This window comes from Lemur catta, chromosome 3, assembly GCF_020740605.2.
Source record: "Lemur catta isolate mLemCat1 chromosome 3, mLemCat1.pri, whole genome shotgun sequence".
NCBI classification, from domain to species: Eukaryota; Metazoa; Chordata; class Mammalia; order Primates; family Lemuridae; genus Lemur; species Lemur catta.
The window spans coordinates 104645691-104670724 of record NC_059130.1 but is presented as its reverse complement, the minus strand read 5'-3'; the positions used below and the strand labels follow the sequence as shown (position 1 = coordinate 104670724).

Below are 25034 nucleotides of genomic sequence, written 5' to 3'. Positions count from 1 at the left end.
ATATAGTAAATTTTATTTCAGATATTTTTCTATCTTAAAATTTCCATTTTTAATACTAAAGTTTGTAAGTCTCTAATATCTATTTTTTTACTCACTACAAGCATATTTTCCTTTATATCGTTGAGTATATTAAAATAGCTGCTTTATAATCCTCTACTAATTCCAACATCTGGGTCATCTCAGAACTACTCATTGATTTTTATTTCTTTTTTTCCTGAGCACAGGTCACATTTTCCTGTTATCTAGACATCATGAAGACACTGTAGAACCTCACACTTCTGTTATGTCTCTCCAAAGAGAAGCACTCCCCCCATCCCTTGTTATTGTGGTTAACTTGACTAAAGTCAAACTGCAAACTTCTTCCATGCAATGGGCAGCAGATGAAATTTCAGCTCAATTCTTTTAGCCTTAGTCAGGTTCTCTGAGTTTGCCCCATGTAAATGTGGTTCAGGGGTTGGCTAGACATTTGGAGGTTTAAAAGGAGGCCTCCCCCCACCCCATCCTGTTCTTTTCCAGGATTTCTCTCAGTCATGGTTGCCCTAAACTCTGCCCTCTGGGAACACTGAGGATTTTCTTTTCTTCTAGAGACAGGATCTTGCTGTGTTGCCCAGGCTGGGGTGCAGTGGCGAGATCATAGCTCACTATAACCTCAAACTCCCAGGCTCAAGTGATCCTCCTGCCTGTCTTCCAAGTAGCTGGAAGGACAGGTACACACCACCACGCCCAGCTAATTTTTTATTTTTATGTAGACATGGGGTCTCACTTTGTTGCCCAGGCTGGTCTTGAACTCCTGACCTCAAATGATCCTCCTGCCTCAACCTTACTTTCTATTCCAGTTTTAGCTGCCCAGCATGGAGCAGACTGGGAAAAGCCCACAAGCTAAAAGCCATTAAAAATAGATCATTTCTGGCCAGGAGCAGTGGCTCACACCTATAATCCTAGCACTCTGGGAGGCCAAGGTGGGAGGATCGCTTGAGGTCAGGAGGAGCGAGACCCTGTCTCTACTAAAAAAAATAGAAGGAAATTATATGGACAGCTAAAAATATATATAGAAAAAATTAGCCGGGCATGGTGGTGCATGCCTGTAGTCCCAGCTACTCGGGAGGCTGAGGCAGAAGGATCGCTTAAGCCCAGGAGTTTGAGGTTGCTGTGAGCTAGGCTGACGCCACAGCACTCACTCTAGCCTGGGCAACAGAGTGAGACTCTGTCTCAAAAAAATAAAAAAAATAAAAATAAAATAAAATAAAATAAATTCAGTTTGCCAAAGTGCAATACTTATATTCTTTAGAAATATATTCCCCATATTTCAAAGTGACTGACTCTAGAGGAATAAGAAGCCCACTAAGGGACTTCGAATGGTTGATACCTTGTAGTAGAACTATTTGACTTTACAAGCTATGTATACTTTTAAAAATAATAAATATTTAAAAAAAGAAAAGAATGACAATTCAATTTTTCTCTCTATAGCTGAAATACTACTTATCCTCTTTTCTGGGAAACAGTCCGTGAAACTCAAAGGACGTACCTTGCAAATTTGTGCTGACTCAATACAAGTACATTGCCTCGGATTTCTGCTACAATTTTGCTTTTGTCCTCAGGACGACCATGCTCCAATACATGCTGGATTACATAATTTCCATATTGATCCTGTTTGAGAAGTGACAATAGAAATAAAATTTATGTAAAAACCAATTCCGTGGGTTATGTAAGAACTAACATCTAATTAACACTTATCTTTCTTTTAGCATCATGACAGCTTATCTGAACACTAAGGAACACACAACAATTTTCTAAATGGATAGGTAGTAACAATTTCTTATTACAAAACAGGAACATATTATTATTACTAAACAATGGAATATTTCTATACATGTTTATACCCAAAAATCTTAGTTTGGGTCTTCATAAATTACTATAAAAAAAGTAATACAAATAAAGTAGGCATGTTTTATTTAAGGGGGGCATTATGGGAATAAAGTTATTTTTTTTTCAAACATATGCACAAACGATTCACTGCATCTATCTATCTATAACAGAGAAAAACTGGAAACATTCATGACCAACAAAACTGCCATATCTAATTATTTAATCAGTGGTAAAAACAGAAAAAGTATCAAAGCCAGAAAGGTGGAAGGAAAACAAACCAACCAATCAATCCACTTAGTTCATTTGACAATGCCATCAACTGAGACCCAAAGGGATTAAATGGCCTACCTAAGATGACATAGCTAGTCCATGACAGTTCTGGAAGCCAGATCTTCTGACTCCAAGACCAGGGATCTATTCATTTTTCATAAAGCATAAACAAGGCTGCTATGAATGAAATCATGCACAAAGATTCAATGGGCATTTTAAACACATTAAACTCTTCTGGAATCTATGCTGACAAACACACCAACTGTGGCCTGCACGAGCCCACAGGTGTTTGCTGTTCACCGACTGGCAAGTCCACTACCTGTACAAGTTGCTCTGTGTGCTGGTGAAGCTCCTCTAAAATAGGGAGTGTCTGGTCAGGTAGACAGTGCTCCAGGATTCTCTGAATCACCCGGCAGCCATAAGGATGCGTGGACAAAGCAAAGACCTAGGGCAGACAAATACAAAAAGAAAGGCAAAAATGACAGTTGCCACTTTCAACGCCTCAGTATTGTTTATATATATTATCCCACTGAACTTCAAAAATGAACTTAATGGCATTTAAGTTCTCTTTACAAATAATAAGGGGATGTGTGTGTGTGTGTAAATAAACCCATTGCTTAACTATTCTGGGAATCCACAGATGTGCATACATTCAGAGCCAAAAAGGACTTTTCTAAAAAGCCTAAAAGGAAAGAGGGAATTGGTCAAGGTCATCAAAAACACAGTTAAGAGTGTCAACTGACAGCCTCTCCAAAGGATAGGGTTAAAAATAGAAAATGGAAAGACGAGGATCAAATCCTGAATGCTTTCACATGGCCACAATAACACAATGCAGAACAATGAGATGTTCTGAATTTAATTGTGGTGTTTTTCAGCAATAAGAAAAGCTTCCTCTTTTGTTGGGTTTGGAGCAACAGAAAAGCACACAGGCGATCCCATCTTGACATTGCCCTTCCTAGCTGAATGACACATACCTGAGATCTGTACTTAAGAAGAAGAGGAAGAACAGTAACAACAGCTGACACTTACTGGATGCTGACCAAGTGTCAGTCACTACACTGAACGCTTTACACATGATTTGATGTATGTAGCTTTACATTTACAACTGTATACTTACACAGTAGACTGTATGATTCTACTAGAGTTCAGCTTTACAAAAATGTTACACTGGTAGTCTAGAGCAACTTGATTCATTTCACCCAATATTATGTTTCCAATATTCACCTAAAATACTATGGATTTCTGTAGTTTATTCTGTATAGGTGTATAGAAAGCTGTTGGCTGAGTACATAAGATTTTTTAAAAAATCCAATCCCTTGCTTATGGACATCTGGATTGCTTAGTCTTTTCCTATTAGGGGAATAATGGTGTTTTAAACATGTCTAAATAAAGTCTCATCGTATACCGGCACAGATGTTTCACCAGGTATAAACCTAGGATAGGAAGGCTAGATCACAAAAAATATAAACGTTGAAATTTGAAAGACAATATTAAATTATTTTCAAAAATGGCTGTGTATCAGATGCCACATTCCCGCCAGCACACAGCAACCAATGGATAGAAAATGGTCTATCATTTGTGGCTTCATTTTGCATTTTCTTGATACTAATGGAATTCAGTATTTTTTTCAAATGTCTTCTGGCAATTTGTGTTTCTCTTCTGAAATGTTAATTCATGTTTTCGGTTCCATTTTTGCATCATGTTGTATTGTTCTTTTTGATTACAGAGGTTCTTTATATATTCTAGTTATCAATTCTTTGACAGTTTCATCTTGAAAATATTCTCTCCTGGTGGCCTGTTTTACCTTTTTTACTTATGTATTTCCATAAATGTAACATCTTAATTTTAAAGTAAACAGACCTACCCTTTTTAAATTAACTCAGAAACTCCCAATAACCACCTGGGATGCTGTCTGTAATCCACATAACCATTTTCGTAATTGAGGAAATGGCAAAACCCAAGGAACTCTAAATCACACATTTTAATCTAGGCTTAGCAGTACACAACTGACACCTGAAAATCTGCTTTTTCCCATTTTTACCCCTTTCTAAAAAAAAGACCCAATTTCAGACACCTAAGAAGGGGATATGTTTTAATCTCCTGTCTCACCCAATTTAGGAAGGTGTGAAGACACTGTTTTTTGAACAAAAGAAATTAAAAACTATAGCCAATTCAGAGGAAATTCTGGAAAAACCAAGGCATATAAAAGTAAAAACTATGCTTGGAAGCTGTAACTAAGAAAAGACTTCGGACATACAGGTAAACAGGAGAAATTAGAAGCTATCTCTGGTTATGTGGCCACTTAATACAGTTCAAACTAATCCAACCCACATCCCCTCCAAAAAAATTAAGCAAAAAGTACCTTGTTATTTTAAAAGTACATTAACACATGACCTATAAAAGACCTGAATTTTAAGAAGCGATAAAAACCTTAAATTATCAGAATAGCACTTAACCATGGGAAAAAATTTATTCTTCAAATATGAGATTTCATCTTAATAACTCTGACTGACAGTGTTTCATGTCAACGTGAACAGATACCTGCATTAATGATGGAGAGAAGGCCCACGGATGGTTAAGGGAAGAGACTTGGCAACACAGAGCTAGAGACTTGACACCACTACAGAGGATTGCTTTTTTTTTTTTGAGACAGAGTCTCGCTCTCTTGCCCGGGCTAGAGTGAGTGCCGTGGCGTCAGCCTAGCTCACAGCAACCTCAAACTTCTGGGCTTAAGTGATCCTCCTGCCTCATCCTCCCGAGTAGCTGGGACTACAGGCATGCACCACCATGCCCAGCTAATTTTTTCTATATATATTTTTAGTTGGCCAGATAATTTCTTTCTATTTTTAGTAGAGACGGGGTCTCACTCTTGCTCAGGCTGGTCTCGGACTCCTGACCTTGAGCAATCCACCCACCTTGGCTTCCCAGAGTGCTAGGATTACAGGCGTGAGCCACCGCGCCCGGCCTGAGGATTGCTTTTTACTGCAGTCTAAAATATATTGAGCATGTTGAGAACACATGCCACAAATCTTACTCTGTTCTCTCCTCACAAAGGAAATAATTATCAATTATTTTCCATTATTTCTTTCCTAAGTCACTTACCTGCCCTTTAAACGCATCGATGATAAACTGCAAAGACTGGGGCTGTACACATTCAATACATTTCTGAACCACATGATTGCCATTTTGGTCTTTCACACACTTCAAGACGTGGCCATCTAGCTCCCGAACCATCTCGTTCTATAGGAAACAAAGGAAGAAAGCATCCCCAGAATCACAGCAAGCAAACACCTGGACAGTTGATGTTCTCCTTATCAAACACAAAAGCACCGAACAGGGAATCTGTGATAATGAAAGTGGAACAACTTAACTGTGGCACAATGACAATGTGGAACAAGTGAGGACTTGAGTTTTTTCATGCGTTAGCAATTTATTAATACTATACAGTAAAATTTACAACAAATTTACCACAACAGTAAGCAGTACCCAAAAGGATCTCTAACTTGTAAAAGACCTCTTGGAGCTTTAAAAACTTACAGACATCTTCAAATATAATAGAAAGAAGCCCATTATCAAGTATAGATGCTCCTTAATTTACAATGGGATTACATCCCAATAAACCCACTGTGAGTTGAAAATATCGGAAATCAAAAATCCATTTAATATACCTATCAAAAATCATAGCTTTAGCCTAGCCTACTTTAATGTGCTCAGAACATGTATATTAGCCTACAGTTGGACAAAATCATCTAACACATGGCCTATTTATAATAAAAAAAAAAAGATCAAAATGCAAAATTCAAAGTACAGTTTCTACTGAAGGTATATTGCTTTCAAACCATTGTAAAGTAAAAATAACTGTGTTGGATACTATTTGTACACTGTATTAAAGAATTTCACATACATCATGTTTTTATTATGACAACCCTATGAGGTATGTATTATTAATCATGATAGTAGTTAATCTAGGGTTTAGGCCGGGCATGGTGGCTCATGCCTGTAATCCTAGCACTCTGGGAGGCTGAGGCAAGAGGATTTGCTTGAGCTCAGGAGTTCAGGATCAGCCTGAGCAAGAGCGAGACCCCATCTCGGGGGGGGGGGGGGGGGGGGGCCTTGACCAGGCATCATGGAGCATACCTATAGTACCAACTACTCAGGAGGGCTGAGGCGGAGGATTGCTTGAGCCCAGGAGTTTGAGATTGCAGTGAGCTATGATGACACCTCTGTACTCTACCCAGAGCAACAAAGTGAGATTCTTTCTGTCTCCAAAAATTAAAAACAACAAAAACAAAAAACCTAGTGTTTACCCTAAGTAAGGCATACCTCTAAAGTGCTTAACATGTTTTAATTCACTGAATTCTCCTAACAATCCTAAGGAGTGGAGAAACTGTCACAGACAGGGAAACCAAGACTTTTTCAAAGTCACAGACGTAGATTCAAATCCAAGCAATCTGTCTCCACCATACATTAAATCAGTGTGTCAGCAAACAGAGCTGTTAACTATGTATTCTCCTGTACACTGCCTCTACTCATACCTATGAAAAAACTGAGACTAAGAGGGGTTAATCACATATTTAAAACTACAGATAGAAAGTGACAAAAATCAGAATTCTAGCCCAGGCTGTGACTCCAACATCTATTCTCTTTTCCTTGACAAATAGCCAGAAACTGAGGGTTTGTGTGTGCGTAGGAAATGGGTGAAGATGACAGGGAATATAGAACGAGAACACTAGGATTCTGACCAAAGCCCTTCCCCAGAACTCATTGCCTCAGGTCTTGGGTATCTTAAAGTTAAATGCCTGTACCATGGATGTGCCCTAGTACTTGCTGCCCAATTTCCTTGCTGTCTCCAATCTCTGTATATTAGCTCCACTGTGCTGACTCTGTATTTATGTTAGAAGACCACCGCCACTTTAAAATAGTAATGTTAATGAATGTAATGTCTTAAATCCCTGAACATGTCAAAGTAACTAAGATATCATCTCATTAAAGAAATTAAAGATTATAATGCCAGGAACTAAAGAAGCAAAAGCTAAAAGACACTGTAAAAGTTTCCTAAAGCAATCAGTCAGATGTCAGAAGAGGATAGTTTTCTCCGGAAATGTAATTACGGGAATGATAACTAGAGAATGACGCTGATATAAAGGCAAGGAACACTACAAAGAAAATGAAGGGGAGATGGCTTCCCTAAATATTTTCTTGATGCAAAAGAAGTAAAAATTTCACTGAAGATAAGTTAACTGCCCCTTAAATAATAAATTTGCATCAAGAAAACAGTAAATTACCCATAGCAGGAAGAGTAGTTCAGGCCCAGAACAAGACACCACATGACCACAAAAAAAGACACACAGAAATATAAGATAGAAAAGAACAACAGAGTGTGGAGGGAAAGAAAAGAGGTTAGTTCTTAAAAAAATTTATTATGATGTGGCCAATCAATTAGAACACAGTACAATTTGAAAAGTCAAAGACAAAACTCAACACTTCACCACATCATGGGAGAAGGCAAAGATGGGGAAAATGTATGAGAAACTGTCATACTTCTGCTTTCTTTAGGCAAGTGGGCATCCCAGTCGAGAAAACAGGCAGAAATGACCGTATTTAAAAGAACAAAGAAAATTACAGAGGCAAAATTTAACTATATATGAAAATCTCAGGAAAAATTTAAATTGATAATGATCTAAACATTATAAGAAAAATAAAAATACCTTCACATCTGCTTATAGTTACTTATAAACAACACTTTCTTATTAATGCTGCATGTCTAACAGTACTGAGCACTGAATGAATGAACATGAAACCTACTGTGTGTCTCCAACATTCCCTGTGCTTCACCAGCATCTTGACCCACATATCTATGAAACTCACAACTTTAAGGACTTTAGACTCCCCCAGCCTTCAACTGCCATCACCAACACCAGGGCAGTAGTTTGGTTTACGATGAATCAGAGGGATGGGTGTCTTGTCTGGCTCAGAACTTGAGTCCATAACAAAGATTCTCATTATCGAACTTTGTTCTCAGTGAGGGCAAGTGGGTCATCACTGCCAGACAGGGGCCGACCAACCCCTCAAGGGAGAAGGGCTGAGTGAGCTCAGGGCCCAAAAGCTGAAGGTTCAGATAAGAAGCACCTCCAGGCTCGTGGCACTGCCTAGCACAAACACAGCTGCAGCATACCCTGCCTGTGGGCCTGTTTTGCTTCCTGGGCTCTGTGGTCTGTGCAGTGCTGGCTGGACTTGCTCCATGACTATTCCTGAAGCCATGGGTCTCATTAAGTGGGTTCTGTCCCCTTGGCCCTAACTCCTCTTTAACCTTGTCTTTTCCTGCAAAGCTGTCCCTCTGGGACTCTGGGCAGGTTGAGGGTCCCCTCTCAGTGCTCTCCACTGCCTTCCCTGATCTTCCCCACCAAACTGTGCTCTGTGGGTAGGATCAGGTCTTAGTAATGTCTGTGCACTGCTGGTGTCTGGCACAGAGTGGGCTTCAGGTCCATGTGCCAGGCCATACTCTGCACTGGGCAGGCCCTTGTTCAGTAAACGTTGGTGAAAGAACAAGGTGTGGGGGTGGTGAAGGAAAATGAAAGGTACATTGGAACAAAGTTTGGTTTGTTGGAATGCTCAGTTCAGGTAGAAGAAAATGACAACTTATTAACATTTTATCTGCTTTAATTCTTGGCAAACAAAAAGATCCACGTATAAAATTGCACCTACTAAAGGCTAAGTTCTAGTCAAAGGGAAGAGTGTTGAAAACCACTGGTTTTAACAAAAAGCACTTGACTGACTATAAAATTACAAAATTAACTGCACAGTTCATGCTTGCCATGCACAGAAAAGCAGCCATAAGCACCAAAGTAAAACTATAAAAGAAAACTGAAGACTGACAGATTTATAGCGTTCACTACATGTACCATGGAGAAACACCAAACACCAAGAGAAAAGTTAAAGGGGAAACTTACAATTACCTGCTGGTCTGAGGGAATAAATTCAAGAGCTTTCTGGATAACACGGCAGCCATACATCTGTAATGCCAATGACAGGACATGGCCTCGAATTCGTTCTGCCAGAGCCAGCTTCTGTTCAAGGCTGCCAAACTAGACACAATGTGTGGGTGAACACGATTACTTAGGTAGAAGGAAAAGAAACCAGAGAGAGTAAAGTATTCATTATTTGTAACAACCAATGACATAACCTCTTTTAGCCCTGTTAGCTATGATTAAACCTTTTCAAGAGCCTTTGTTGTAAGCCACTAGTTTGCAGCCTCTAATAATGAGAAATGCTTTTTAATGTTAAAAAATTTCTCCAATAGCCAACAGTAGCAGGTTCACTACTAGTATCTGCTAAGCAAATATATAATTCCTCAAAGCTGTCTAAATTCATTAATACTATTAAATGAATCTATTACAAGAACACTTATAATTATTCTAAAATGAATAACATATATGGGAGACACTATTTTTTTCGGGCTTTAGACAATGTCTGGTGCAGACGCAAAGACTTCTTACAGCATATCTACTGCACTTCAGGTGTCTGAGGCCCCTGGGTTGAAAAGTTCTTTCACCTACGTGAAGTTTAAGCCAAAGTACATATGGACACTCTGTTTTGAATTAGTGTTCTACCTCACTCCAGGAACTGAAACGGTCCTTGATAAAGGCAACGGACTCTGGAGGGGAAAAGTTAGTATAATCAATGTTAAAATTCTACTTCAAATGATTTTCCATTCTTGGCTTTTTATTATTAAAGTAGACCAGAGGAGACTTTATAAATTATTAGCCTGTCCAAACCTCGTTTTTCACACAAGGGCACTAAGGTCCAGAGAAGTTCTCCAGTTTGCCCTAAATCACACGGCTATAACACAGTGTATGTTCTGCCATCCCAAGCTGCATCTAGCTCCAGAGCTAGAGGGCTCTGTGTTTTTACACGTGTGACAAAATGGCAGTGTAAAGACATTTTAAAATAAAAAATAGTAACAGTCACATTTAGATTGGTTTCTTAGTCTATAGCTGGAAAATTCAGGGTCAAAGAACATTAAGTCTTCATGAAAAAAGTTGAGAAGGTAAAGGCTGTAAGTCATTTTTTTTAATTGTCATACAAATCAAACAAAAGACATTTACAAATTTGTTATGTGTCAGGTGATATACAGAGTTCTAGTATTTTCCTCCCCAAACCAGACTTTTCACACAATGTTTCATGCCATTCTAGATTTATAACTTGGGGTTGCCAACACCAGAGATCCAGGACTACAACTGTAAGCAAAAAAAAAAATCACTGCCTCTCTGAAATTTTACTTTAATAGAGGAAACAGACATTAATTCAATAATCTCATGAATACTTTTCAAGACAATGATAACAAGCATGGACATTACTCAAATTAACAGGTAAAATAAGGAACCAAGGCCAAACAGCTATCCAAGAAGCAGCATCTAACAATTCCTGTGACTCTAATTTATGACGAAAATTACTGGAGTTGGTGTTCACAGACAATTCTCTGGAAAACATTTTTTAAAAATTCGGTTTTCTCAATATTTTATTGTGATCCTGCTAAAGTTATCTTACGTGGATTATTCCTTCAAAAGTAACATGTTTAATGAAACTATAATAACAATCAGAAACATGCTAGGTCCTAAACAGGGATAACAGTTCTAAAAACATTTAAAAATAGACTGGCATCAGGCCAAGCGCGGTGGCTCACGCCTGTAATCCTAGCCCTCTGGGAGGCCGAGGCGGGTGGATCGCTCGAGATCAGGAGTTCGAGACCAGCCTGAGTGAGACCCCGTCTCTACTAAAAATAGAAAGAAATTATCTGGACAACTAAAAATATATATAGAAAAAATTAGCCGGCCATGGTGGCGCATGCCTGTAGTCCCAGCTACTTGGGAGGCTGAGGCAGGAGGATTGCTTAAGCCCAGGAGTTTGAGGTTGCTGTGAGCTAGGCTGACACCACGGCACTCACTCTAGCCTGGGCAACAAAGTGAGACTCTGTCTCAAAAAAAAAAAAAAAAAAAAAAAAAAAAAAAAAAAAAAAAAAAAAAAAAAAAAAAAAAAAAAAAGACTGGCATCCATAATGAGTGCGATGCACACCGTCTGTGGGATGGACACGTTTGAAGCTCGGGGGGGGGGGGGGGGGGTGGATGGAGCGCAAAGGCAATACACGTAACCTAAACTTCTATACCCCCAGAATATGCTGAAATAAGAATAAAAATAAAATAGACTGGCATCATCTCTCTGGGTATTTAAACCATATAGAATAGACAGATTGCTGCTTACGAACTGGAAAAACACTAAAATGTAAAGACCACACACACTTCACTTTGAGGACTGGAATGGGACCGCTATTCTTAAAAGGGCTAATGAAGATCAAAATGCTCTGGAGAGTCTCTGAAGTCAAAGGATAGAAAGAACAAAGGCTTACTTCAAAGAACTTCTGAATGACGTAATTTCCAAATACATCCACCATTAGTTGGTAAGCAGCCTGGAGGATTTCATTGAAGACAAGCTGGCGCTCAGCTGGTGTGGCACGCTCTAGTTTCAGCTGAATGAATCTGAAATACAAAGTAAAAAGGGCAATCACTGCATTTAAGAAAGACTTGAAAGTAAACATGGGCAACTCAATTTATATAATGTATCAGTTCTGAAACTAAGTATGAGTGTTGCATGTGAGCATACATATGTACATAATAAGCTGAATGTTATATAATCACTTGGACTCAAAGGAAAAATTTCTAAAAAAGAGAAAGTATTCTCAAAACTTAACTGAACTTTTGAAGGTATATTTACATTTTAGTACATTGCATTCTAGTAAGGCATACGTACTAAACTGTATTTATGCGTGGGGTGGCAGGAGGTGGGGAGGAGGCAGTGGAGGCAGGCATAGCACAGACTATACTCTACTTGACATTTGCCTTTAGGAACCAGTCTCACATCAATGAACTCAAAGATTATGGTCCTTACTATTCTTTAACTCATTTTCATCATATAAAATAGTATTCATTATCTTCTGAAGTAGCAGCTACTCAGTTTGGCTTTTTTAGTTCAGGAAAATCGTGTTGCCTCTGAATCTGGCCTATACGATCCAAATATGAGAAATCCTTGCCCAGAAGCAAGCTGGCAGAACTGAAAAGAGGAGGTAGGTTCTTTAGAAGCTGCTTCACTGGACACAGAGAAAGCAACAGAAATGGAAACAGAGAAATGGGAAAGAAGGATGGGTGATGTCACCATAATTCTGCTTTATACCCAGCACCAGGTTCCCCTTCTGTGAACCCACTGGCGCAGCCAAACAGGAAGGGTAGCCCAAGCTGAATTCTGTCTTCTATTCTCCTGTCTACACAGACTGTCACTTCCACAGAGTAGAACAACAAAGAAAAGTGGTAGAGTTGTCTTATGCAACCAAGATCCAAACTTATATTTTTAAAACGTCTTTTTCAGAGCAAAAGATTTTTCATAATGCTTACGGTAGCAAGCATGTGTGTACGTCTTTGTGTTCGTGTTTCTGTTTCTTATACTGTAGAATTTTTTGGAGATGCTTATGAACCAGAAACAGTGGGCTAACTCTTTCACAAAGGTAAAAGGTTAAGCATGTGATCCAGACTGCCAATGGCTCTTCTCAAACACTTGTCTTTCCAGTGACCCTCACCTCACATCCCTCTGAAATAAATAATGGGAAGTATACCAAGAGGCATGCTTTATTTAAATTACTTTATGGCAATTTATTTTAGTATATACCTATCTGCAGCAAAGAACTGAAGGCATTAAGATTTCAGTTACCTTAAGTGCCAAAGCCAAGTCCTCACCTGGACCCATGCTGGTCTTGGGAGAACTCCATTATATGTCCAGCAATCTCACGCAGTTGTAAATTGGGGTACCGGTTGTTTCGAAAATCTTCCAAAAGCCTGCTCCTGCCAGAGGGCATGACATCGGACATTCCATATCGCAAACGAGAGGAAGAAAAAAGGGTGCTGCTGGGGCTGAAGAGGCTGGAGGCGCTGCTAGCACTGCGGTACTTGGCTTCAGCGCCTGGAGCAGCAGAAATGTATCTCCCACTGCCGTTTGTGAGTCCTCCTGTTGGTTACAGAACAGAAGAACTTAAGACCATTCTTAACGAACTTCATTCAAGAAAGGAAAAAGCATCCCACACATGAAAGCCTGCATCATCTCTGATTTCTTCAATTCTGTTGCTTTTGTGTTGAGATAATTCTATTAGTATCATGACTTTTATAAAGCCAACTCACCAACCTGGAAGGAAACTTACACAAAGATGGAGAGGTGAACCCCTTTACAACTGCTAGCAGACTGCTAGCAAGAATGAAGGAATAGTTAGCACAGCCCTTAATAAGTAAAAAGAGGAAGAAACATGCCTACCATGTGAACCCAGCACCTGAGCACCAGCAGTAAGGACTCAGAAAATACAAAACACACTGAGATTTCAGAGGTTTTCCACTGTGAGTTCCACGGAGATTCCCTCCATTCTTGAATAACCCCTACTGTCCCATATGAAACCCACCCTAAAACCTCAAGGTATCCAGATTAGTCTGTTTAATTATAAGGGACCCCTGAGAAAGCATTCTTTGAAGGAATGATTTTGCTGCTAAATAAAAGTGTGAAAATCACTAAGACATCCCAAGCCAAGGATGAAAAACACAAGGGGGCAGAAAAACCTTCTACTTGGAAATGGAAGATTTTTGAGTTCTTAATCACAAATGGGTAGCTCTTAACAATTTCTATTGGGACACAGCCTAAAATGAATGTAGTAGCAATAATCTTCATGCCACTTATACTGCTGTTTTGACTCATGACAAGTGAGTAATTGTGAAACCCTAGACAGATGAAACAGAAGTATGACCAAAGGCTTATCAAAATGTAAAGCAGCGTGATAAATTATGAGTATGGTTTGATTTTTTTTAACACTGATTCCTTTTTGTTAACTTTAGATTGCACTGTATAACCTTTTTTGAATTGTTTTTTCCCCTCTTAAAAAAAAAAGCAAAGTAGGTAAGAAATAGCACATAAACCACAAAGAGCTTATATGAATAACAATTCAGAATACGTGAGAAAAGTCACCCAACATGAACTGCTTATTAAACTTTCCCAGGAGTTTTAATGAATGGTTTGGAGTATAATGGTAGCAACAAAAAGATACCTGCCTTGGACCTAACGGAATTCCAGGGCTCAGCTTCAAAAGTTTGGGATCAATGAAAGTGATCGAACCAAAAGGAACCGGCTTCATCTTAAAATTTGAAAAATATTTACTGATCATTTTATCCTAAGACTAGTTCTGTACTAGAAGTTTCTCATACATACTTTCTACCAAATTCTCACTGGCATTTTGAAAAAGGGGTTTTTAGTTCTCACTTATGGAAGAGAAAATTAAGTCCCAGAGAGATGAAATGTTTGTTATCCAAAGACACAAAACCTAAAATTGTCATGGCGAGAATCCAAAACAAGGATCTTGACTCCAGGGGTCAAAGCCCTTGCAATTACACAAGACTCATTTCCAGATTCCTTTACATCAAGTTTTCTTGTTCTATAGGACACATTGCTATTCTTGTCACAATTTCACAGTATCTCTTAATCCAAATGGAAAACATGTTTTAAAGGAAAGGAAGAAAGGAGGTTTATATGAAAAGAAATGGTAGCCATGACTGTTCTTTATTACAGAAACAATTCTTTCTTACCTGTCTGAGACTGGGGAGAAATGGGCAAAGAGACAGTAATAAGGTAGGTCAGCAGGTGCTAGGAGAGTGTGACAATAGCAACAAACGTGCCTAAGAAGGAGTGGTATGAACACACAAGTTTTAAAAACAATTTAAAGGGATTTTAAGAACCTGGTCACTGACCAAAGTGAAGGCAGAGTAAAAGGTACCCTGTCCTTGGTGACAATATTTCATGACAGGACAAACCAACCCTGAACACTGCCCTCCCACTATACTTCCAGTTACATGAGCCAATAAACACACTTATTGTTTAAGCTGCTATTAGTTGGGTTTTCTGTTGCTGTGGCCAAAAGCAAGCTGACTAAGCTTAAGACAAAGGGCTAGAGTGAATAGCTGTTAATATGCCTATAATAAAGATCTATACACTTACCCTGAAGTTTTGATTTTTGGCTCCTTGGATGTCAGATAGGTACTACACAGGCACAAATGCACACACATACACACACACAGCTTTTGTTATTAAGAAAGGAAGAAATATACAAGCTTCTGAAAGGGAAAAGAAATTTCCCCAAGTACTAGATTGTAAATGGCAAACTGACAGTTCACAGACATATTTTACTTGGGCCAAGCAATAGTTCTTTAAACATTAAGGCAACGCTTAAAGTTTCTTAAAATTGGTGTTCTCTGGCTGTTTTTGAAAAGATGTGTGGCAAATAGTAGACCAACAGTAAATATCTGTTGAATTAATCTCATGTAGATGGAGAATGTGCAGAAATGTGTTTTCCAATTCATGGTAGTCTGAACATCTACATGTACTTGTACGCAAACCACTATAGCACTGAGGTGTTTAAACTTACAATACCTGTTTTTTTATTTTTTTTAAAGGAACATTTCTCTTAAGGATTCAAAGGGAGCCTGTTACTGACTTCACTGTTTTCTACAGTATTTTCTCAGTGGTAGACTTCATAGGGCTGACAACTTTCCACAGAAAGTAAGGGCTTAAATGGTTTTTTTTTTTTTTTTTGAGACAGAGTCTCACTCTGTTGCCCGGCTAGAGTGAGTGCCCTGGCGTCAGCCTAGCTCACAGCAACCTCAAACTCCTGGGTTTAAGCGATCCCACTGCCTCAGCCTCCCTAGTAGCTGCGACTACAGGTATGTGCCACCATGCCCGGCTAATTTTTTCTATATATATTTTTAGTTGTCCAGATAATTTATTTCTATTTTTAGTAGAGACGGGGTCTTGCTCAGGCTGGTTAAATGTTTTATTTAAATTATGTGCTTCAGTTGTTTTACATAATTCTATAAAAGGGTTTTCTGCCAGTGGCCATCTAGTATTCCATCCTCTTGCTACGTGCAATGTTCTTGTTTATTTGCTTTTTGTACTCACAGATCTAATAGATGCCTAATGGTCAAAGTCCTGCCTTTCCACCTTTAAAGAAAAACTCCCAAGGTCCCCAACACTTGGCTCTGTATTTAATACAGGCAGAAGCAACAGTGTTCATCAAAATATTTTAAAAATAAGTTCTCCCCAACATCACACCAAGGTACCTCTAAATTAAAATAAACCTAATACAGATTATCTTTAGTGCACCAAAATAATACGTTCTAAGTATATTAATTTTCAAATGGTTATTTTTACAGATGATAAGTCTTTTTCAGAAAACCAGGTGAGAAATCACAAAACACTGCATTTTGATTTAGAATCACAAGTCACATACATGACTGGTAAAACAATTAGTGTAGGTTACTGACCAGTATTAGAAACTCCTACTTCAGCTCAAGCAAGGACAGAGAAAGGCATTTTGTGTTTTGAGTTTTGCTTTTCCTAAAAGACTAAAGACACATAGAACCTGAACATAAAGGACAGAAAGAATAAATTTTAGGAAGATATTCTATCACGATTAAAAAAAAAAAAAAAAACTAAATGCTTACATTTATTTGTCCTGGACAGATTAACAAACTTTTGAGCCCATTTTTACTGTATTTCATTCATATAGGAATGAATAACAAGCATACCATTTTTCTTTTCAAGACACATAAAAGGCCTGGGGGTCGTCAACCATGCACTTAACAAACTGTATGTGCTACCTCTTGATGCTTAAGTTTTTAAATGGCACAACCTGGGGACAGTGCAGAAAACCATAAGCATGGAGGAGCATTCCAAGAATTGGGGAGGGAATGGATGTAGGGTGAAGAGAGATCTATGGGCAGACAGGACATGAAACCATTAAGAATCAGACTTTTGGGACACTCACATATACATCCCTTACTCTCTTTGAGATGAGAGAGAATTTATTAGAGATGAATGTTTTAGTCACAGGTAAGAGCCTAAGTGATTCATCTAACCCACATATAAACCACAAATGAGTTATAGATCTAGTTGTTAATAATACATTAACTATTATTAATAATTATGGAAAATTACTATTAAATTGAGAAATGTTAAAACATAATCCCAACAAAATAAATACTTGCTCAGGGACACGAAAACTTTTATATGTACACATTCATGTGTGGGAAAGATGGAGAGATTGAGAGAGAAAGGATTTCACTTATTAAATATTACAAGTTTTATGTGAACAAACCTGGCAGCTTAGATGAAATGAACAAATTCCTAGGAAGTCACAAATTACCAAAATTGACTCAAGAAGAAACAAACACAAAATCTGAACCTACAAGAGCTATAAAATGTAAAGAAACTGAATTAGTAAATAAAAATCTTACCACAAATATACACCCAGGCCAAGACAGATTACCTGGTGAATTCTATCAAATGTTTAAAGAAGAAATAATGTTGGCCGGGTGCGGTGGCTCACGCCTGTAATCTTAGCACTCTGGGAGGCCGAGGCGGGTGGATCGTTCGAGACCAGCCTGAGCAAGAGCGAGACCCCGTCTAAAAATAGAAATTATCTGGCCAACTAAAAATATATATAGAAAAAATTAGCCGGGCATGGTGGCGCATGCCTGTAGTCCCAGCTACTTGGGAGGCTGAGGCAGGAGGATTGCTTAAGCCCAGGAGTTTGAGGTTGCTGTGAGCTAGGCTGACGCCACGGCACTCACTCTAGCCGGGCAACAGAGTGAGACTCTGTCTCCAAAAAAAAAAAAAAAAGAAAGAAAGAAATAATGTTAACACTCTACTAAGTCTTCCAGAAAATAGAGGGGAGCGGCACACTTCCAAATTCATGCTGTAAAGTCAACATCACCCTGATACCCAGCTACATAAACACATCACAAGAAAGGAAAACAACACACACCCTTCATGAATACAGATGCAAATATCCTCAACAAAAATATTAGCAAACTGAATCTCACAGGGCCCACTGGGATTTATCCATGGAAGGCAAGGTTGGATTAACATCCAAAAATCAATTAATATAACATAGTACATTCACAGAATAAAGGATTAAAAACCACATGATTAGCAATAAATGCATAAAAATCATTTGACAAAAGCCCAAACCCATTCACAATAAAACAACAAAAATGCTCAAGAAACTTGGGATAGAAGGAAATATTTTCAATCTAAAAAGGGCATCTACTAGGCCAGGTGCAGTGGCTCACGCCTGTAATCCTAGCACTCTCAGAGGCCAAGCGAGACTAGCCTGAGCAAGAGTGAGACCCAGTCTCTACTAAAAATAGAAAGAAATTAGCCAGACAACTAAAAATACAGAAAAAAATCTGCCAGGAGTGCTGGTACATGCCTGCAGTCCCAGCTACTCAGGAGGCTGAGGCAGGAAGATGCCTTGAGCCCAGGAGTTTGAGGTTGCTGTGAGCTAGGCTGACACCACGGCACTCTAGCCCAGGTACTCTAGCCCAGGCAACAGAGCGAGACTTTGTCTCTCCAAAAAAAAAAAAAGGGCATCTACTAAAAGCTAACAATAATACTTAACAGTAGAAGATGAGCACTTTACTCTGAGTATCCCTCATCTGAGTGAGATGCTTGGGACCATAAATGTTTCAGATTTTGAACTTTTTCAAATTTTGGAATATTTGCATTATACTTACCAGTTGAACATTCCAAATCTGAAAATCTGAAATGCTCCAATGAGTGTTTCCTTTGAGTGTCATGTCAACACTCAAAAAGTTTGGGGTTTTACAGCATTTCAGATTCCAGATTCTTGGATTTGGGATGTTCAACTGATATTGGAGGTTCTACCTAGTGCAATCAGGCAACAAAAAGAAATAAAAGGCATACAGACTAGAAATTTTTTTATTCTCAGGTGATTATGTTGTTATATATAGGAAACCCTAAGGAATCCACCAAAAACCATCAGAACTACTAATAAACAACTATAGCAAGGTCACAAGATCAATATGCAAAAATCAACTGTATTCTATAAGCAACCAACAATCAATCCAAAAATAAAACTAGAACACAATTCCATTCACAATAGCATCCAAAAAATACACTATCAGGAAGAAATTTAACAGAAGAAGTACAAGACCTGGATGGACACTGAAAGTTACAAAAATTTGCTAAGGCAAATGGTGCTGAAACAACTAGATATCCACATGTAAAAGGATGAATTCTGATTTCACACAATACACAAAATTAACTCAAAATGGATCACAGACTTAATGTAAGAGCTAAAATAATAATTTTTAGAACAAAACATGAGAAAAATCTTCCACGACCTTGAGTTTGGCAAAGATTTCTTAGCATGATAAGAAAGCACAACAAACTGGACCTCATCAAAATAAAAAACCATCACACTTTAAAAGACATAATTTTAAAAATGAAAAAAAGCAAAAGACCAGGAGATAAAGGATTTGTATCCAGAATCTACAAGTAACTCATAACTCAATAATAAGATGACAAAAAAAAAAAACAAATTTAAAAATGGGCAAAAAATGAGCAGCCATTTGAAAGACAAACAAATGGTTAGTAAGCATATGAAAACATACTCTGCATCATTAGTTATCAGGAAAATGGAAAATAAAACCACAATGAATTACCATTTCATGCTCACTAGAATAGTTATAGTAAATAAGACAGACAACAACAAATGTTGGTGAAGAAGCAGAAAAACTGGAATCCTTATAAACTGCTGGTAGGAATATAAAATGGTACACCAATATGCAAAACAGTTTGGCAGTTTCTCAAAAAAATTAACATAAAACGTACATACAATCCAACAATTCTACTTCTAGAGAAATGAAGTTTGTCCACAAAAAGACTTGCATGCAAATGTTCATGGTAGCACTAATTCTAACAGCCAAAACTGGAACCAATAAATGTCTGTCAGCTGTGAATAGGAAGACAAAAGGTGGTATAGCCATAAAATGGAAGACGATTCAACAATAAAAAGGAACACACTACTAACACACTTTATCATGGATGAATCTCAACATGCAAAGGAACAAAAGCCAGACAGAAAAGATCACATATCATATGGTTCCACTTATATGCAATGTCCAGAAAATGTAGATTTACAGACAGAAAATAGATCAGTGGCTGACTGGGGCTGAGGGGAGCAATGGGGATTAACTGCAAATGGGCACGAGAAATCTTACTGATGGGATAATATTCTAAAATGGATTTCTAACGATTGCACAACTCATAAAGTTACTAAAATTCATTGAAATGGGTGCTAGACAATGGGTGGGTTTTATGATATGTGAAATATAATTCAATAAAGTTTTTTAAAAGTCTGGACTTTTAACAATTGTTAATGGAAAAACCACTGAGGATTCTTAAATAGGCACTCAATAAGTGATTTTTAAATAAATGGGGAAAATTATTGCATGGGTCACTGATTTTTTTTTTTTTTTTAAGACTACCCTAACAGACATCTGGCTACTGGACGCATAAAAACGATGAGATGGGGAAAAGATCCACATTGATGCAACAGAGATATAGGCTGGAATATATATTCAAACACTCACTAGCAATGAGGTATTAGGAAATACATTAAAACACAGTGAGTTTAAGTTTCCATGTGTAAAAGAGCTCTTTTGAATATTCAACACAATGAATATAAAAATACTAGTATGGCTGCTCGTGATCAAATAACTGATGGCTAGTGGCAGCAGTGAAGTAATCATAATAAGAGAAAATGTATTAGGTGTGGCTCAATATATAATTAGTAACGCTTCTTGCACAAAAATGTCTCTAAGGCATTTGTATGAACACTGTTAGAAACCAAGTACAACATGTCTATTTTCTCTAGGTTGGGACTAAGGCACAGAAGAACCGTTTCTCAAGAAAGCAGACTGAGCTCTATCAATCAAGCTCTACCAATCAAGCTTGGTAAAGCTCTACCAATCAAGATACAAAGTTCCTCAGGAAATGTGCCCTACATACAGCAAAAGAAGTCCAGCGCAAATGTACACAAAATTGTTTAAACAGGTGATTTTTTTAAAAGGAAAGATATGTTAAACATAAAACTAGGCAGGCAGCAAATAAGAAGTAACTCACACTTCACAGGGAATACATGAATTAAGAAGTATTAACATTAATTTGTTGATACACTGGAAACGGGAAAGGCATCACGCACGGAAGTACTGTTCCAGCTCCATTTTCACATACAGAGAGCCACAGCATTTAGTTCAGGAATTGGAAAACTATAGACCACAGAATAAATCTGGCCTACCACCTATTTTTGTAAATAAAGTTTTATTAGAAGATAGCTACACACTCATTCATTTACATTTTGTCTGTGGTTGCTTTCACATTTCAATAGCAGAGTTGAATATTCACTACAGACGCCATCTGGCCCACAAAAACCTAAAGTATACGCTGTCTGACTCTTTACAAAAAAATTTTGCAGTTTAGTACTCAGTATGAGATGACACAGTTCAAATGTTTAAACCAAGAAGTTAAACGGTAATATATTTCTGGATCTGATAAGGCACTGGTTCAAGATATCCTGGGAATATCATGTGATAGGACATACACTGAAACTGCACGCTCTGGAGTCAAAAGGGCTTGACTGGAAATATGTTCAAATCTGAAATGATGTAGACAAGATGTAAGTCCTGAGACACAGGGATATAGCTATACCTTCCAGAGTTGACCCAAAACCATTAATCTAGCTGGTAAATGCCAGGTCAATGAATGATAGTTCCTTCCTTCTATTCATGTATCAAACTGGGACTTTCACATCCATCCCCCTCCTGATTTTGCATTAACCCCTAGTCTCTCGTGCCAGGCATTCTGTCACTAGGAAACACTCTTGTGCAATGTACCCCATTCCCTTATCCATCTATTATGGACCTACCAATCAGGAATGTCCCTACAACTTTTCTAAAGTAATGTCCACATATAACCTGAGAAAATGAATCCTACAACTATAGTTCTTACTGTATAAAACTTGAGGATACACATTCACTACTCTCAGTTCTTGATGCTTAAGAACTCTTATTCTAGAATAACTCTATTACCCTACCCATCTCAAACTTTTTTTTTTTTTAAATCACTTCCCAGTCTGTCTTTCCAAACGGAAGCATCCTATCTGCTTTTAGTCAGTCCTCACGTCTTGAGTCCATGAAGCCACTTTTAATCCTGCCAGTTAAAAACAGAATTTTCTAAGAAAAGTGACCATACATGCTGACTTCCCCAGGACAGTCCTGATTTAGGCCTATCATCACAGAGTAATTATTAATAGTACCCTTATTCACCCACAAAAGTGTCCTGACTTGCATGATACATTATATGGTCATTCTAAGATTCAACTTTCCCCATCTAGGAAATAATCAGCATTTCAAAGGTGATAAATAAATGAGGGAGAGGGGTACACACCATGTTTCTGAGATAAGAAACTGTCTCCCATGTCCTGAAAGATTTAGAAAATGTTGCCAAAAATGGTAATATAATTTTTTTTCATTCTTACATCCTCTTTTCCCTCCTGAGTTTCTAGGATCTAGATGGTTACATTTTAAAAGTCCCATACATAAAACAACCTAAATATATAATAGGGAAATATACATCTACTCATTAGCATACTGTGTGGTTTAAGAATTTATATTTACAAATTTTAAGACTATGGCAAAAACTTTTAAATAAAATGTTTTATGTGAAAAAACAAGATATTAAATGTATACATAGGGGACAGGAAAATCCAAAAAGAAATAAGGCAAAATATTAATCATGGGGGTATTTTAGGTGGTCGTACTAGGTGAATAAATTTTTTGTCTCTGTGTTTTCCAGCTTTGCTGAAATGAACCTGTACTGTGTTTATAATGAAAGATACAAGTAGCCAAAGCATAAAATGTTCATACTAAAGCTGAAGTGAAAATACAGGGAATGTACCCAAATGCTAATAAATCCGAAACTGTTAGACTGCTATACTGTCTATAGGTACAACCTGAATAATATGAGGTATTTATGGAAGGCACAGAACACCCAGGACACTTCTAGGATAAAGGGATTGTCCTTTGCTTATGCAGAGTACTTGTAATGTCATTGGTGGCAAAAGATTTCTAGAGTTCAAGGTGGTGTTAGAGTAATGGTTCTTACCCAGGTTTAAGCTTGAAGAGGATCCATGTGAAGAGAGGGAAGGAGGTGGTGTCTGTGAATGTCCTGGTCCCTGACTAGGGAGAGGCATGCCCACGGGTCCAGGAGAGGAGGAAAAGCTAAGGCCGTTATAAAAACTGTGTCCAATGGGGGTCAAGCTGCTCGATGTCCTCTTATAAAGGTCACTGCTGCCAGTCAGGGAGTCACGGCGGGAGCCACTGCCAGTGTTGGAGTTTGCAACTAAAATGGAATTAAAACAATGCAGATAAGAACAGGCCTGTTCTTCGAAGAACAAGCCCAGTGACCTGTTCCTAACACTTGATCCAGACTCCTTACCACTGCATATTTGTCAGCAGAGACAGCCTAACTGTTAATGTAGCAGTTCTAGGGGCAGATAAAGTAATAAAGAGGACATGGCTCAGGTAAACATGAAACTTTGGTTCAAACCATCACACGTATGCCAAATTTACCTTCCTTTGATGTCATATATTATGGTATGGGGTGGGTTAAAAAGCTCTGACGGCCACATGAGCTATGAAAAAGGTGAAAGAAAATGGACTAGAAAGAATGCCTTTCATCAACCAAAAAGGTTCTAGTAGAAAAATGGAATACAGAAAAAAGATTTGTAAATGGGGTGCTGCCCCACTACACTAGACTTTTATATATGAAAGCCTGTTTTCTCAGTGGGTTCAATCGAGAATTACTACTACCCCCAATTCCAATTAAGAAACTTTCTTTCAAACATGCCCTTCTGTTTGGGGATCACATTATCTTACAATCTGTATAAGTATCCCATTGTACATCTTACTATATTCCTGCTCTTTTTTCTTCGATCAAAACATTAAAAATACCCTGTTCTAATATGCTTCCTCCCAATTTTCCACCTTAATTCTGCTCAAAAGACTGGAGAAAACTCATAATTCTTTAAGGCCTGCAGGCCAAGCACTCAGTTCAGTCTCAGTCGTGGAGTCCTCAGCCCTGTGATCTTTGGTAAGTCCTCCTCCCTCACTTTTTAATATCCATATTTCTACAGTTCCTCCACATTCTTCCAATGACTGCAAAAATCTTTCCTGCTTTTCAAATCGCGGAAACAAATTGACTATGTGAGTATAAATAAGTAACAACATGAGCATGGACCTGAAATACACTCCAACTATATAACTGGATTTCAATAGTCCATCATCTCAAAGATTATGTGGGATGGCTGGATTCCCATGGGGCTTAGTGCAGCTCTGCCTGTCCAGGGTATCTGTCCAGGGTTCCATGCATTGTCAGTGTTCCAGGAAGATTGTAAAAATAATTAAAATTCAGTTTTAACAGCACATCAGTCTGATTTCTACCTGCTGTTCCAAACCCTCCAAGGGCTGATCCCAGAGTGGCGCCGAGAGAACTGCTACTTCCAAATCCCAAGGACGTGTTGGCAGGCTGGGCAGAGCCCTGGGAGAAGAGGGAGCTGCTCTGTGAATTGCTGTTCAGAGAGTTGTTGCCATAAAAAGAACTGGATGCCAGGTTGTTACTAGGCTGCTGCTGCGGCTGGGGCTGAGGCTGCTGGGTTCCTAAAGGGCGAAATGCTCCATTTGTTGTTCCAGCAAGACCACCGGCTGCTCCATTTGCTGAAGCTGCGGCTGCTGCAACAGCTATGAAGAAGAAAGCAAACTGTTTGTGAAAGGGATTGGCCACATGTCCAAGGTACATTTTTATCCTTTTTTAAAAAGCCTTTTAATGCTGCCTATCTTTTCAAAACAGACATAAACCTTGTAAAAAAACAAACAAACTATACAAATCTGTCTTTGATCCCTGCA

The 25034-nt window shown here is 38.3% G+C and overlaps 1 protein-coding gene and 1 non-coding gene across 16 annotated transcripts in view; both read right to left on the bottom strand.

Moving 5' to 3' along the window:
* The window catches only part of PUM1 (pumilio RNA binding family member 1), a 128231-nt gene that overhangs the window by 7607 nt on the left and 95590 nt on the right, over positions 1 to 25034 (bottom strand). For 7 of the 15 annotated variants that reach the window (XM_045548456.1, XM_045548446.1, XM_045548447.1 and 4 more), the window contains 8 exons: positions 24573 to 24869; positions 23236 to 23472; positions 12918 to 13185; positions 11540 to 11669; positions 9087 to 9221; positions 5239 to 5376; positions 2456 to 2581; positions 1526 to 1647 (listed from right to left, as the gene is read on the bottom strand). In XM_045548456.1, coding sequence (XP_045404412.1) covers positions 1526 to 1647; positions 2456 to 2581; positions 5239 to 5376; positions 9087 to 9221; positions 11540 to 11669; positions 12918 to 13185; positions 23236 to 23472; positions 24573 to 24869 — 1453 coding nt within the window. The remainder of the gene's footprint in view (positions 1 to 1525; positions 1648 to 2455; positions 2582 to 5238; positions 5377 to 9086; positions 9222 to 11539; positions 11670 to 12917; positions 13186 to 23235; positions 23473 to 24572; positions 24870 to 25034) is intronic. The other 8 variants (XM_045548459.1, XM_045548445.1, XM_045548448.1 and 5 more) reach the window with 4 other exon arrangements.
* LOC123636255 lies at positions 8102 to 8186 on the bottom strand. Its single transcript, XR_006734448.1, has one exon. It is a non-coding gene; the product is annotated as a small nucleolar RNA SNORD103/SNORD85 (small nucleolar RNA).